This window comes from Pseudonaja textilis, chromosome 1 (assembly GCF_049901715.1).
Source record: "Pseudonaja textilis isolate UNSWEBS1 chromosome 1, rPseTex1.2, whole genome shotgun sequence".
Lineage (NCBI taxonomy): Eukaryota > Metazoa > Chordata > Lepidosauria > Squamata > Elapidae > Pseudonaja > Pseudonaja textilis.
Window position 1 is genome coordinate 283,487,655 of NC_141990.1, and position 17,011 is coordinate 283,504,665.

Below are 17,011 nucleotides of genomic sequence, written 5' to 3' on the forward strand. Positions count from 1 at the left end.
GTCTATAGTCTGAGGTTTTTAACTGCAAGCATAACATTTAAAGTACAGATTGGTGTCTATAGCACACAACAGTCTGTTAAATTGGGGACTGCTTCAAAGCTGGACTTGCTAATATTTATACGCTTTCATTTCTTCTTTTGGTCTAATTGGAGCTTAGAAGGATCCTTCCTGAAAATCTGAATGCTTAGAAATTGTAAATTTAGTTTGTCCTCTCTGTATTTTTTTCCAAATTCAGAATGGGCTTGGTTAATAAAATGGTAAGTAGGAACAATACAGTAATGTTTGTTTTGAGGTGAGAGTATTTCCTTTATCCAAGCATTTGATGACTTTTTTTCCTTTTTAAAATTTAAAATTATATTATATTCTGCTCATTTAATAGTTTCAATTAACATTTGTTTTAATACATTATTTTATTAAGAATCTCTTGGGATTTTCTTACTTAAATTTAGTTTTTAAACCTAGTTTTTCATTAACTAGTTAAAAGAATATTCTGGATGCATCACTGAAGTTTTGTTTTTCATATTGAGGTTCTACCTAGAAACATTTTGATATCATCTTAAGATAGTAATAGATTTTTGTTTTGCAAAATTATGATCTTTAACAAAAAGATCACATTTCCAAATTCATCCCTCCATTTACTCTGACAGTGGTTTTTCAGGATTTTAAAAGCCTCAAATTCTTAACCAATTAACTATGATGTTGAAAAGACAAAAATTAACTATATCATAAAACAGAACATGTATTATGTTGCGCAGGTAGTCCTCGACTTACAACATTTAGTGACTGTTTCAAATTACAACAGAACTGAAGAAAAAAATCACATGATCATTTTTCACACGACCATTGCAGCATCACCATGGTTACATGATCAAAATCCAGATGCTTGAAAACTGCCTCAAATTTATAACAGTTGGAGTGTCCTGGGGTCATGTGATCCCTTTCTGACAAGCAAAGTCAATAGGGAAGCCGGATTCACTTAACAACCATGTTATTAACTTAACAACTGCAGTGATTTACTTAACAACTATGCCAAGAACAATTGTCAAATGAGGACTATTTTAAAGAAGTTTTCAACTTATTTCACTTTGAAACCAATGGATGATTATCAGCCAGTTTGTTGTAGCAGTTAAAGACATTGGGCTAGAAACCAGAAGACATGAATTCTAGTTCTGATTTAGGCATGAAGTCATCTGGGTGACTTTGGACTGGTCACTCACTCTCAATCCTAAAAAGGAGTGACAAACCACTTCTGAAAATCCTGCCAATAAAACTACAGGGACTTATCCAGGCAATCCCCAGGAGTCAAGCTTGACTTGAAGGAACACAGACAAAGAGAAAAGATTAAAGCTAACTGAAAGGGGTTTTGTTTTCTTGCCCCGGTTAGCCAGATGGGGTTTTTTTCATTCTCTTCTCCTATAATTTCAGTAAGCTGCAAGCAGTATGTTGGTGAAAGTTTCATCTCCTTTAGAATCCCTGAGAACATGCAATATAACAGAGTGTATCACTTGTGATTTTGTTCATTTCTGTACTAGGGCTCTGCAGCATTTGTATTTGAATCTGAAAGAATATGAAGGCACAAATATAGCATCTATCTGCAGCTCCTTAAAATAGCTGTTTCTTTCCCAGAATCACTGATGTAATTGCTTTTTGCAACTGCTGCTTCATCCAGGAAATGACATAGTTGCTTTAAGAGTTGTAGGCTGGTGCTGTATTTATGCATATACCTTGAAGCACCTGTACAAAATTGTAGCAGAAACTCTACACCTTTTTTGTTCTGCAAACAATGGCCCTCAAGTTACCAGTAAGAGAAAAAATATTTAAAACATATTTTATTAGAAATTTAACTAACTTAGCACTATAAATAACCAGGCATTGTCTTCCCACTTTATCTGAGAAACCAAGAGCCTATATGTCAGGGGTGTCAAACTCATGTTGTCCTAGTGGCATCACATGACATATCTGGACTTTTTTTCCCATTCACTAAACTCAGCATGGGTGTGGCCAGCGCATAACGCATCCAGCCTGCAGGCCAGGAGTTTGACAGCCCTGCTATATGTCAGTGGTCTTGCTGAATAAAATATTTAAGAAATAAAAGTAGTCTGATTGGTCTTCTCAGAGTTATTACAAAGAAATTAGGGTTCTCGTCCAAAGTCTGATACAATATCATGTAAGAACACTGACATTGCACAATATAATTGCAATCTTGCAAGATTTGGACTGATTTTTTAATATTTTCATTAGTATTTTATTGTGGGATCTCCCAGATGCTATTGAAGGTCACATTTCCCATGGCTCCCATGCCACACTTTAGCACTGGTTTGACACGTCTAGCTTTTATGATGGGCTTCCAAAGCTATAAATGATACAGTAGTTATCTGCATTTTTAAAAAAGCATGTTAGACTCCATTGTAACAACTCCATTCTTTTCATGCTTCCTCTTTTTATTGAATGAGAAAATTGGCAAAATAAACTAAACACTTAAGTTTGCCCTCATTGGATCTGCACATTAAGGGTTTCCCCTATATATTAGTTTATTTAACATTCTTGTCTTTAAATGCAAATAAATTGTTGCATACAATTATTTGAGACAATGCTTTTCAAAATTATTGACTGGAAAGAAGCAGTTATCAGTGACTGTTGTTTTAAATCTTATTTATAACTTATAGATTACAAATGTTCCCACTTGCTGGTTCTTATACATCTAAGGAGTTCTTCCTAAGAAAATCGCTATAGCATCTACCTCCATCATTCTATTCCCAAACGTATAAAGAATATCTGAAGAATTGTATAAGTCGTGCAAACCTTCCTAGAACCAGAACAGAAGAAAGTCTGAAAATGAAGAAAGCAGGTTCCCAATACACATTATGATGAGAGTCCCTTTAATTGACATATGAATTATGGAATAAGTGAATAAAGGAAAGTCACTAGATTTTATGACAGTGGGTATGCAAACTAGGTCTGCTTTAAGGATTAAGGTGTGTGTAGAATTCAGACTAATACCAATGTATAAAGGAGGTTGTGTGTGATTCAGCTGAGAACTTACAAAGTTTGTTTAGGTATTTAAAATTGATTGCAGACATCACAGTTGTTTTAAACCCTTCCAGTTATTATTTTATTTGAAACATTCATTTGCAGGGAAGCAGCTGACATGTATGGTATAGTTAAAGGTTTGAAAGAGAATCATCCACATACTAAACCAATTACCATTCAGGAATAACTAAGGCTATATGCAAAGAAACATTTTAAAAAGAAAATCCAATAGTTTAAAGGCAAAACATAGTGTCTATGGACCTTCAAGTGTTAGTGAACCCCCAAATCACCATCAGTACTAAATACAGTGCTTTACTAGGATGATTTTATTACTTTGATGTACAAAAATAATATTTCTAATATTTCATGTGATATTTGATTGAAAAGTAAGTAAACTAAGTAAAGACATTTGTATGGTTCTCTTTTGAATCTCCATTGAGTTAGAATCAGATTTTATTTATTACAGTCATAGATCAGAGACTAGAACAAATAAAAATACTCAATAAATATACTATTAAAAATTCTGGAATAAAATAATAAAAAACAGATTAAAATCTATTATAAAATCAAATCTGTCAGTTGAGTTAGTATGAAACTCTGCCACAATGATAGCACAGTTCATTTTTACTGGTACCATCTGTCCAAAGGCTATTATAAGCTTCTTTATATTTGATTTTACTCCTACTGCATCTATTTAATATCTCTGACAGCAGTTACCTTAGATACAATGATTTCAATTACTTTCTGCTGTTAAGAGACTTTTTAAATGTATTTCAAAATTCCACACACCAGTGCACCAGTAACCCTTTGCCAAGTTTTCAATGTTCAGACATGTTTTAAATTCAGCTATATAAACTACATAGACTCTCCCTCAAAAATAGAAATATTCTGCAGTCAATAATGGTTTTGGTGTCAAATGTTTCTGCGTTATATTTGTTTTGCAAAGCTGAATTATGTGGGGTTTTGTGGAACACTTAAGCTGCTTTAATAAACTGTGTTTTACCATCAATAACACTGAGGAAAATAAGAACTTTTTTCCAGAAATCATCTCATTTGCCTTTAAAAGTGTTCAAGCACCTGTATATATAAACATTGAGCCATTTTTGATCCTTCTCAAGAAATTAATCTTCTTAACAAAGCTACCTATCTTGTGGTGTTTTCTTTCCCTCCGTCTTTATTGAATGCAGTTCAGTGTTATTCTTTTCTGTTTTGTTGCTCTTTCACCTCATGCAGGGATAAGACGAAGCATTTTTAATAATTCCAACATTATCATTTATGTTGTATCTTTTCTACTGATCAAAAAAAAACAACAACCCTGAGATATGTTTTCCTGCTACTTGCTTTTCTGAGACTTCTACAAAAATTAACTCTAAAAAACAATGATGTACTGGGCTACCTCATCCACCAATTGAAGAATTTATTAACAAGGAAACAACAGATTAAATTTGGGAAAGAATTGTACCAAAATCATTTATTGTTACAATATTTATTTAGCTTACATGCAGAAATGGATTATAAAAATGCTTAGTCAGAAGAAATAGAAATTGGGATTGAATTTTCTGGGAAATCAATAACCTTAGATATCCTGATGATAACTTTTTGACAGCATAAATGTGAACAAGCAAAGTAATCTCTTGTTGAAGATAAGATAGTGGAAAAGCCAATTGGTGATTAGTATTTTTGGGAGGAAAAACCTAAACTTCAGGCTCAAAAATTCACAGGATGGTGATATGGTCATGAAATTAAGGATCATCGATTATGGAGAAAAAAAGACCATGAAAAATCTAGCAAAATATTGAAATACAGAGACAACATGAAGACAACGGTTGCTGGGCTGTAGTTTTATTTTTATTTATTTTATTTATTTGTCAATTGTTTACGAGATAAGTAAAAGTGTATACATAATTATGAATACATGAAATGAGTACATATAAGAAAAATAAAAGAAAAATAAAAGAAACAATAGGACAGGGACGGTAGGCACGTTGGTGCGCTTATGCACGCCCCCTACAGACCTCTTTAGGAAAGGGGTGAGGTCAATAGTAGACAGTCTAAGGTTAAAGTTTTTGGGGTTTGGGAAGAAACTATAGAGTCGGGTAGAGTATTCCAGACATTGACCACTCTGTTGCTAAAGTCGTATTTCCTGCAGTCAAGCTTGGTGCGGTTAACCTTGAGTTTGTATCTGTTGTGTGTTCTTGTGTTGTTATGGTTGAAGCTGAAGTATTCATTGACAGGTAGGACATTGCAATGTATGATTTTATATACCATGCTTAAATCAGACCGAAGACGGCGTAATTCAAGGTTTTCTAGTTCTAGAATTTCAAGTCTGGTGGCATAAGGTATTCTACAACGAGTAGAGGAGTGGAGAACTCTTCTTGTGAAATATTTCTGGACTTTCTCAATTGTGCTAATATCAGATACGTAATGTGGGTTCCAGACTGATGAGCTGTATTCGAGTATTGGTCTAGCAAATGTTTTGTATGCTCTAGTTAGTAGTGTGATATTACCAGAGAAAAAGCTACGTAAGATTAGGTTAACAACTCTTAATGCCTTTTTGGCTATGTAGTTGCAGTGGGCACTAGCACTTAGATCATTAGAGGTGAGTATTCCAAGGTCCTTTACAGAGCTTGGATCATCAACAAGATCTTGACTATTCAGCTTGTATTTTATTTTCGGATTTTTTTGCCAATATGTAAGACAGAGCATTTATTTGTTGAGATTTGAAGTTGCCATTTGTTTGACCATTCTGATACACAGTCAAGATCTTCTTGAAGGGTAGCAGTATTGTCTGTGGTATTGAACAGCTTTACATCATCAGCGAAAAGAACGCAGTTGCTCTTAATATGATCACAGAGGTCATTTATGTAGAGTATGAAGAGAGTTGGTCCTAGAACACTGCCTTGGGGGACACCACTATTGACAGGTACAGAATTTGATAGGACACTCCCAATTTTGACCATTTGTTGTCTGTTTGACAGGAATGCTTCTCCAAATTGTATCGCCATTAGGACTAAGTGAAGAAAAAATTATTCATTTGAATTGTAGTGCTCAAGAAAGTTGTTAAGAATATGTGGATGAATAAGAACAAAACATTTGATATGACATGAAGTCAAATAATATTGCTCACTGGGACCACTAATTTGAAACTTAAAGCTTAGATATTTCAGAGACACAAAGTAAAGGAAAGATCCATTGGAGAAGACTCTGATGCTTGGAGTAATCAAAGTTGAATGATAGTTGAGAAAATAGCCAGATTACTGCATTATCCTTGTAGCAGTAGAAAAGTAAATGTCGACATAAATTGTGTGGTCACCTTATTCTGACTTTATTGGGCCACAGCAGCAAAACCAGGCAATATTGCCGCCTTTACATGAGTTCCCTGGCATTCTTTCATCTCCCACTGAGTATTTCCTACTTATTTTTTCACAAGGAGATTGGTGCCAAAAAAATCCAAACCTATTCATTATTGTCAGATATTATTCTGTATGCTGTTATATACTGTATTATATAAAGATACTGTGGTTGATTTTGTCACCGTGTTCATTCCTTAGGATAAAGTTGTAAATTGTGCAAGGATGGATTTTTCTGATTTGCTTATGTTTCCTCTCCTATCAGTTGTGCAGTTTCAATACTATTGGCTAGTTTTTCTTGTTGTTATAACTGACAAGAAGGGGAAAAAATGTTGAGAGCTTCATTTCAACCTTCTGAGATTATTTTATCCCTATTTATTGGGGGTGGGGAATGTCTAACAGGTAGATACATACCCTCATAACCAGTGGTGGGATTCAATTTTTTTTACTACCAATTCTGTGGGCATGGCTTGGTGGGCGTGGCAGGGGGAGGATACTGTAAAATCTCCAGTCAAAGGTGGTATTTGCTAATTCTCCAAACTACTCAAAATTTCCGCTACTAGTTCTCCAGAACTGGTCAGAACCTGCTGAATACCACCTCTGCTCATAACTAATACTTGATTAAATGTTTTGCCAAAAACCTCTAATACCTCTTTTCACCTAACTAGGGCTTGTAGAGATTCTATAGCTTTCTGCTTTCTTCTTCACAAATTAACCATCTCTAGAGTCACTAATACTCTGAATAAGTCTTAGTCATTTATTGAATGCTCATGTGGCATGTATGACCAAAGCCTGCTTTTTTTTCAGAGCCAGAGTATCTTTCCATGCAGAATTCAAACTATTCATTTTAATCTGCAGGACTTTTGGTTGCTTAGGGCACACTAATATATTTACACATTTAGCAAGTAATAAATGTTTACTAAGTTAAGTACTAATACATACCTGTAGCAGCATACTTGAGCCTATAGATGAAAGTTTAGAACAATTATTTTCAAACTTTACAACTTTAAGAGGTCAAGTTCTATGAGTTGAAGTCTATCTCTTAAAGATGCCAAGCTTGAAAAACACTGGAGGTTCAAACTTCTTTCAGAAGCTCTCTGAATCTATAGAATATCATTGCTTCTCTTCTTTTCTCAGGGTAGCAACTTATTAATTCCTGTTGCTACCACATACCATCCAAGGGAGGTACTTCACCTACTATCTTACTCTGAATCCCAACACGTGAAAGGGGTTGAAACAGAGTTGTGTTCTGTGTGTGGAGCAAGCCATTCCTCTTGTGAATGAGGAATAATATTACAACAAATATCAATGCCTTACCTAACAATTTAATCAGGTTTAAATAGTATGGACATACAGAGAAATATTCTTAATGGTACACTATGATGCTTTGTCCCTTCAGCAGTTAACCCCAAATTTAGGCATGAGATAGAATCATTTCATAATATTTATTTGAGCTGGACTAGAGCCATTGGAGGCCCAGGCACCAATAATTCTTCATATTTTATTAGTTATGTATTAGATAGTATGTGTGATTTCCATTTATTTTATCTCTTTCCTATTTTGAGAGATCAAACAATCTAGAAGTGTTACTAACAAAGCTATAAAACTTCATCTTAATTTGTTTTTCAAAGCACACAGACACAAATATTTCACGTTTTAAACAGATTCATTGTATGTCAAGAAATGAACAACGTAATGAAAATATTACTTTTTAAAAACTATCTGGGTGAGTATTCCAGTTTATGTGAACAATGAAAAGACAAAGCAGGCATCCTCTCATATTTCTTTAAATAATATTTTTCAGTTGCTGTTAAGTACTTGAAGAGGTCAAAAAAGAATGATCCTTCCAAATGTAGTGATTAATCACATTACTGGCTAAAAATATCAAATCAGGGCCTATGGTTATCATGAATTTTCACACTGTATCTGAAGGAAAATACACAGAAGGGGAAAGAAACAAAAAAATAAGAAATTAAGCAAATCCAACATTATTAATGACAACTTGACATTAATTATCTAATATCTAATCACTTTATTTTAGTAAATGTTATGTGTGTAATATGTTATAATGAGTTTTCTGAAAGCAATCTAATTCAAAACAGAAAGTTCTGAATTACAGAAATAATTTGCAAACTTTTAAGCCAATGATTAATGGTTTATTTCCTCTTTGAATAATGTAGAAGGCCATTCTGGAATTTTCTAAGGATGGTAGAAATAAAAAGTTTTATTGACTCAATGTCCCGCATAATCCTTTTACTTGATGCTATTTCTCTATCCTCACTGATATGATATCCCTAAATAGTTATATTCAGAAGACAAAACCTTTATACTGAAGCTTGTTTCTTGTTCTAAACAACTTTTAATAACATAGTGGACATGTTTGTAATGAGTGTACCTCATAAACCTGAGTAGCTTTCAGATTCCACATAACACAGAAATTGTACTTATTATTCATTTCATTTATAATGAAGATGGATGGGTAGATATATACATACATAGATATAGACAGGGATGGGATTCTACCAGCTTGCACCTATTTGCTAGAACCAGTTGTTAACATTCTAAGCAGTTCGGAGAACCAGTTGTTAGAAGAAATTACTGGCCTAATCCTGTAAGGAAGGCAGGAAGGAAACATTCTGGTGTTGCTTACAGAAACTGCCTCTCCATTAACCCTTATTACATTCTTGGCAGGACTAGACTTCCTGTCTCAGGAACTTCTCTGGAGTTTTTTTCCCCTCCTTTGCTGGTACTTTGCTTGTGTGGAGTGACCATTTAAAGTTACAATGACACTGAAAAAAGTGACATGACCATTTTTCACACTTATGACTGTTGCAGCATCCCACAGTCATGAGAAGCCAGGTAAGGAGATGCATGCCTCGATGTGAGTGATATTGAGTTGCCCACACCCAGCCAATAATATGACCACCAAGCCATGTCCACCCAATCACATGACCACTAAGCCACGCCCACCACCTAAGCCATGCCCACAGAACCGGTTGTTAAAAAATTTGAATCCCACCCCTGGATATAGTTACACACATACACACACACGTTTATACATCGTTAACATACTAAAAATAAACAAACAGATTTGTTGTTGCACCATTGTGAAAGATTTTTTTTAAAGTTTTTTATTTTAACAACAGACAAAACAACATAAAACATACAACATAAAACATAAAAACATCATCCTTCTTCATAAATTTACAGTGTATCAGTTGGTTTACCCCTTTTTTTTGTGCATCCATTTCCTAAACGCTAATATAATTATATTACATAATAACTCATATTATCAATCAACAATTGTATAACCTAGTATCATTACTAAGAAATCATTTAACTATAATTTTATTAATTCATACTTCATTGTGAAAGATTTTAAAGCAGTCCCAAGTATTGGCATCACAAAGTTAAATGATATAAACTACTAATCCAGGAGAATTGAAATAAGACATGGTGATGTGAAGTTTAGCTTAGAGCCATATAATTTGTTCAGTGCTAAGAAGCATAATAGCCTTGTTTTAAAAATTCATAATATGTTAAATAGTACACGATTAAATAATCTTTTCTTAAGCAGTTTTAACTACTTGAATAATGGCTACAGAAATCAACGTATAATGAGTTAACTTTTACATTATAAAAGAGATAGATGTTCCTGCCAATTAATGTTTACTTAAATTCTTTTTCCCCAGATATAACAAATCCATGTCATTTTAATATTTTTATATTTTTCATTCCTTTTAGAAATAATTCCATAGCAATACGAAAACTTGGCTTAAAAATGAAATAGAACTGTTAAAATGTTTGAAAAAATACACAAAAAGGCCACTTTGAATATGATAGTAAGATAAAAATCATGACAAGTTTTAAAAAATGTGTTTGAATTAATTATGAAGTTCTGCCAACTGTCTAGTCTGAACCATTGGATAGGAATATTTATATGACTGTTTCAAAAAAATAATTTCTGTATGAAAATAATTTAATATTTTACAACCTATAAAATCTAGTTGTAGTCAAATTATCTGTGGCAATTCTGACCCAATAATAAAATTACTTTTGTGCTTATGTTTTATTTTTATAAATCAAATTTATGATATCCATTTTAGTCATTTTAAATATATTCAATGTTACAGTGACAACAATGGAAGATTCATCCTTTGGGTGAACTGAGAAATAATCATGAAACTTTGATTTCCAAATATTTATAATTCTTTAGTAAGCTACAGGTTTGTTTATTAGAAAAAAATACCTGCTAAAATAATGAGTGGAAAAAGCACCTAAGACTTAATTCAACTAAATTCTTTTGAGAAGTTTGTAAAATCCTCAATACTTGGTATAAGGACTGCATACATTGTAGAGGCAAAACAGAAGAACACAACATTCATTTAAGATGAAATAGAATATTTGATCAGAATATGTAGAGTCTAGATAGAATATGGTATTATGAGCAATATGCAAATGTTAAACCATTTGGTATGTTTGAAGAATCATATTCTCCTTGCACATCATTGCAGCACACATCTGTGACTACATATATTTGTTTTTTTTTCCTTTTGTATGAACCTCATGCAAGTCAAGAAACAATTGTGATAGCACCATAGTTTGGTATAAAATTGGATAGGAAGAAGAATGCCTTCTTCCTACAGTTACAATTTGCTTTGGGAATAACTTGTTAAGCATATACCAAAAATCTTCTCCTATGCCGTGGCCATGCTATGGAATATACTCTCTTGTAACTCTTTCCTCGCACAGGCAAAATACACCATGAATTAGACTATGGAACAAAAGAAGAATGGAAGAATGAGTAGCCTGGGATCCCCGGAGAAAGTTATAGTGACACCTTGAGCCAGATAATGGGGAAGGGAGAAATAGGAATAGTGTCAGGATAGGTCAGTGCTACGAATTTTAAATCCCTACCTTCTCTTTAAATGGAATTTACATGTAGTAGAGAGTATATGGTATTTGAGATTTGGCTTATTTTGATAATCTGCTTCTAATTTGGGTTCACTTTTTAAAAAAGTTAGCCCTCAAAAATATACATGCCTGTTCCCAAATAAAACAAAAAGCAAAGTGGCTTTGCATTCCTTATATGTGGTGTGGCCTACCCTATTCTGATTATAGCCATCATCATTCATTTAAAGAGCAAGAGCCATGATTGTTAAGCCTCATTATTTTCAATGAGGCCTGACAGTTTCAAAGTTAAACAGAAGACAGCAACTTTCATCCAGTGGGTATTTATTTTCAAACACAGACAACTCTATTCTGCCTTGTCTCAAGTCTTTCCATTTATGTTCTAGGTTCTTGGGTTAAGTTATTGTATTCCTTATATTCTAATAGATGTGTAATTCAAATAGTATTGAAATTCATTGGCAAATATTACCAAAGGTTCCTTTTGGGCTTCATGTAGAATCAATGGCCTTCCTTCTGATGGAATGAAGATAGTTTTGTACATATATGTTAATGATAAAAACAACAAGGGACATAAAGAGTGCCAACTTCATGAGAAGATAGGGATTAAGTGAGACATAAATCCCAAAATAGTTACATATTTAGTCTAATATTAATGACTTGGATGATAATCCTCCAGATCTTAGATGTCTGTTAATTGTTACCTGATGCCTTTAATTTTGGTATGCACTAGCGTGTTATAGATTTTGCCAAAGTAAGATCACAGCACTGAGGAAAAGTACTAATGATCGTTAGGTGACTGATTTACAAGAAAGAGACACCCTAAACTACTGGAAAGCAACAAATTTTATAGAAGTTGAGGACTATAAGGCAGGAAATCATAGTCATCTGATTGGCTGACCAGTTTGGGCAAGCTAGGTAGATCCTTGGCAGTGTGCACAGGGTGAGTTCTGCAGTTACAAAAGTGAGCCTTTCAAGAGGGCACCAAAGCTGTTAAGGAGACGGAATATTGGACTCATCAGCTGATAGAAGATGCAAGGTTGGAGTTTCTCTAGGTTACAATTTCTTTTTTTTTATCATTGGGCTGTTCTGTGAGCTGATAAGGGCTTCTATTCTTTGGTTTAGGTAGGGTTGCAGGAGGGGTTTTGTCAGGGACATGGAGAGTCAGTTTGCATGTGATAGGATTAGGCAAAGAGAGGTTTTACCCTTGAAATATCTGAACGATAGGGAGAGGGGCACAATTTCCATTTTTAGGTTTAGTTTTTCACCTTACTGAGGCCCATAGAATATTTTGGGGAAGCTCCAAGGTGATGGAAGCCAATTTCAATAGCATATCAACAATTTTTACCAAACTTATTTTTAGAATAGATTACTTTAAAAATGAACAATTAAACAAATAACCTGGGGAGGAAAAAGACCCAGACAAATATGTGATGTGCTCCTGTCACCCTAGCTGTTTCCTCAAAAGAGGGTAGAAGGAATAGATGTGGCCATTGACAAGCATAATATTGCTCATCTATGCTTTCACCAGGAATGCTCAAAATTAAATAACTATAAGCACAGTCTCAACTTTGTGACCTTCTTCTACCCCTGTAATTCTTTGAGTCCAGTCAGTGATCTTCAGCAATATAGAGAATATGAAAAATATAATTAAATACATATCTGGCATCATATTCTGTTACTGAAAAACTCTCTTACATTTTCCGCTGCCTTTCCTCTATAATTATTTTTTGGATTAGTATATTTATACCCAACTGTAAGAAAAGCTAGAGGTTTTCTGAATAATGCTACAAAAGTTGTAGGCAAGCTAGTATCTCCTGAAAAAAAGTTACAGTTTCCACATATATTGTATACCTCTGCTGTTTCAGTTTGCATCATGAAAAGTAGTAAGAACTATAGTATATTTTTAAGGAATAATTGTTGTAGATCTCTATTTCTCATCTATTAGTCCTTAAAAGTTCTCTGTTTGTGCAATGAGAGTGGAATTCCTTTTCATATTATATTAATGTTTCTGCTTAACTGCCAGGAAGTTGTACAAATCACAAAAAGTGTTGTATATTTAATTTCCTATACTAACGATAGATTCATGCTCATTTTTGTTCATGGGTATTTTTATGCCACATAAAAATTAATCTTCAGAAAAAGTTGTACAGCACAGATAAAGGAGTTCATAATTATTAAAATATCAACCAAAATATGTTCAATTCATAGATGTAGATCAGTTTTCCAACATCATTTGTTCCTACAAACATTTCGAATTATCATAGTATCAAAGTATAAAAACCTGACATCAACCATCAATTTATTGCTGTTCAGAATGAAATAACAAGCTTAACAAAGATCAGATATATTATTTGAAATAGGACTAAAATGTTGCTCTATTGTTTTCACTTTTCTTAATCATGCTCTGATAGGTTTTTCTAGAAGGATTATATACAAAATTAGTTAATCTTCATCTCAGACATATCAGCAACCAGATACCAGTTGGTATTGTGTTTTTTTCCAAATATAACAACAGAGTTCTCCATAATCCAATATTTCAAAGTGCCCATTTAAACTATATATTTTGAGAGGGGAAAAACACTTTAAATCCATATTAGAACACATTCCAGTTTTTTTTCCCATAAACTAATAGAAAAATGGATAACATGTGCAAATATCAGCATGAACTGACAGTATATTGCTTCAGCTTTGCTCTTTCCTTCACCCCATACTCAGTATATAAAGCAGAAAAATCTAGAGTTGCAAAACATTCTTATCACTATTTTGTCCATAGTTTGCTATGCCTGCTAAAGACGTCAAGTAGTTACCAGTCATTTCAGATGAAATAGTTGGAAAATCCTTTTAGCAGAGATCATGAAGGGCCATTGTCTGCTGACGCATCAGAAAGTAGATAAATGCTAAAGGGTTGACTCATGTCCCAAAGGTGATTTTTTTTTCAAAAGGCAATTGGATTTGTTTTTCCTTTAAGACATTTCACTTTTTATTCAAAAAGCTTCTTGAATAAAGCTTCTGTTCTGAACTGAAGAAGCTTCTTGGATGAGAAGCGAAGCATCTGCAAGGAAAAACGAAGTCCAATTATCTTTTGAAAAAAGCACCTTTGGGACAACCATGCCCTGAATGACTGAGAATTTCATGGACTAGTAGACTCATGTGCTTGTATCATTTACATATTCTTCATCACTGCAAAAATACTCATGTACATCATAATGCAGGCAAGAGAGATTATGAAAAGATTCGTGAAGGAACTGCGACAGCAACAGTGACATACTATAGAACTGAATAGTCAAATTAAAACCATGTATGTTCTTAAAAATAATTGGTTTTTACTACATTTGGAAATATGGGAATCTGCAATTTGGGAATATGGCAATCTGCAAGGAAAAAAAATGCTGAAATATGTGTCATAACTTCATCAAATGATGGGAAACTAGTTTTGTGTCATATATCCCCAACCTAAGATGGTAACTTTGGACCAATCACTTTCTCTCAGCCCTAGGAAGAAAGCAGTGTCAAACCACTTCTGCATGGATCTGTCAGTTATCAGAAGACTTAAAGGCACCTAAATAAATAAATACTCAAGAATTGGGAGGAAAGCTGAAAGAAAAATGTAATTGCTCTTTTCCCTATAGTATTGGAAATTGGATTAAAAACCTATGGTAAGAATGGGCAACAAGATATATCAGTACCAGTGCTTACAGTAGAACAATGTTTCTCAACCTTGGCCATTTTAAGAGGTGGGGACTTCAACTCCCAGAATTCCCCAATTAGCATGGGGAATTCTGGGAGAAAAAATCCACACCTCTTAAAAGTGGCCAAGATTGAGAAACATGGTAGTAGAATAATAATTCATCTCATGTTGCCTTCCAGAGATATTGGATTTCAGCTTCCATCATGCCTGGTAAATACTGCCACATCCAAAGAGTATCAAGCTAGAGAAGGCTAACTAACGGTAGGAGATAGAAATTGTAACCCTATAACAATAGCAATCATGTTTAGGCTTATATATACCGCCCAATAGCATTTTACAGCACTCTCTGGATGATTTACAGTGTAGCAGTATTATAGAAGGATGGAAGAGTGAATCAACCTTGAGCCCTGTCAGGATCGAATTCCAGAGTTTTCCTGCAATACTGCACTTCAACTACTACATCACCTGTAGAGTTTTTGTGCTAGTATTCAACACTCTCCACCAAATTCTTCTTACTGAACAGTGTAAAAGTATAATTAATAATCACATTTTCAGGTTCAACTTTACATAATCACATGTAGGAAAATGTACATTTCAGGGAGCATCCAATTAAAGCTCATATGCAGTTGAGGCAGAAATGAAGGCGTAATGCTTTATTAATTAGACGTTCCATGTTTAAGAATCACCACCAGGGCAGCAGTGTATATTTCCCTCCACGTACATGTACCATGAATTTGGAAGTTGTTGCTTGTGTAATGGCATCTCTACAAGAAGCTTCACATACAAACTGTCAAAATGCTGTGTAAACCTAGAGACATGAGAGCCTGAGATATTGTGTTTGTCACAGAGTGGAAGATGAATTAACACCCTCTTCTGACTGTGACAAGGCTGTAGGTTAAAAGTTTCTTACAAATTGTCTGCATTCTGCCTTGGGAGCCTGTCTCGGTTACAGTAATGCTTTGTTTCTTCTATGACCACCCCTGGGTTGTATTGGTCCAGAGCAAACACTGTCTCTTTTCAGTCAGGACATTCCTAATATTAGTTTCCTTTTCTTCCTCCCCCCACCCCTTCCTCCATTCCAGATTGCAAAGACTGGTGGACGTCCTAAGGAAGAAGATTGGAGCAGGGTCCATTAGGATGGTGATCTGATAGAAAGCACCGGTCTAAGGAAGCATTCACATCTGGAGACCAGGCTGCTTCATTCAGTGCTATGTAAACATTAAAGCTTTAACTTAGCAAACAGTTGTCAGAAGTGGGACACTCCAACGACATTCCAAGCTGAGATAAAATCAAATCATAAATGTTTAACCACTTGGCTGCTGAGATCTGAGATTTATCCAAAGGTATTTGGTCAAATTTACTTTTGTAGCAGATCTATTTTGGTACATTTAGTAAAGCGTGTGGTTGTCTGTGGGAGTCTCTGTTTAATGGTCAATTGTTCTTTATGGAGTTCTTGCTTTTTATTTCTAATTTAATGTACAAAATACCATAGAGTGTTTCTAAACTCTTACATTCTCTGAACTGAATAGAAATGTTTAAGATTGGCAAAAGATGCTGAAATGTAAGGTGCTTCTAATGAAAAAAGGGAAACCTAGAGGAAAATTATCCATTGCTAATATGCTGTCAAACCTTACCTCCCAAGGTGTGCCGATATTTTATGAGTACCCTATTGGTGAATGAGAATATTCATCTGTCAGACAGGAGCATATATGCTGGGTTGTGTGTTCATGTTGAATAGTTTATATGATTGTTGTTTGCCTAAATAAATAAAATAAAATGGTTAAACCAATACTTAATTATACTTAAAGCTGATGGATGAAAATCAATGACACATATATGTGTACCCTACACTATTTCAGACACTATCATGAATCTTAAGAAATGCAAATTGTTCTAAAAAGTACAATAAAACATTTATTCCCCCAAATGATGTGGAACACATGATGTTGTAAAACAGCAGATATTCATGACTGTTCTATGCATTGTAGAGACTCTAGCATGGTTACTATTGAAGGAGAAATAGAAAAAAACT

The 17,011-nt window shown here is 34.2% G+C and overlaps 1 protein-coding gene across 4 annotated transcripts in view; it reads left to right on the forward strand.

Annotated features, from left to right (window-relative positions):
• The window catches only part of MIPOL1 (mirror-image polydactyly 1), a 190,581-nt gene extending 173,811 nt beyond the window's left edge, over positions 1-16,770 (forward strand). For all 4 annotated transcript variants that reach the window (XM_026711259.2, XM_087921916.1, XM_087921915.1 and 1 more), the window contains one exon: positions 16,062-16,770. In XM_026711259.2, coding sequence (XP_026567044.1) covers positions 16,062-16,128 — 67 coding nt within the window. In that variant the 3' untranslated portion in view covers positions 16,129-16,770. The remainder of the gene's footprint in view (positions 1-16,061) is intronic.
• The last annotated feature ends 241 nt before the right edge of the window (positions 16,771-17,011 follow it).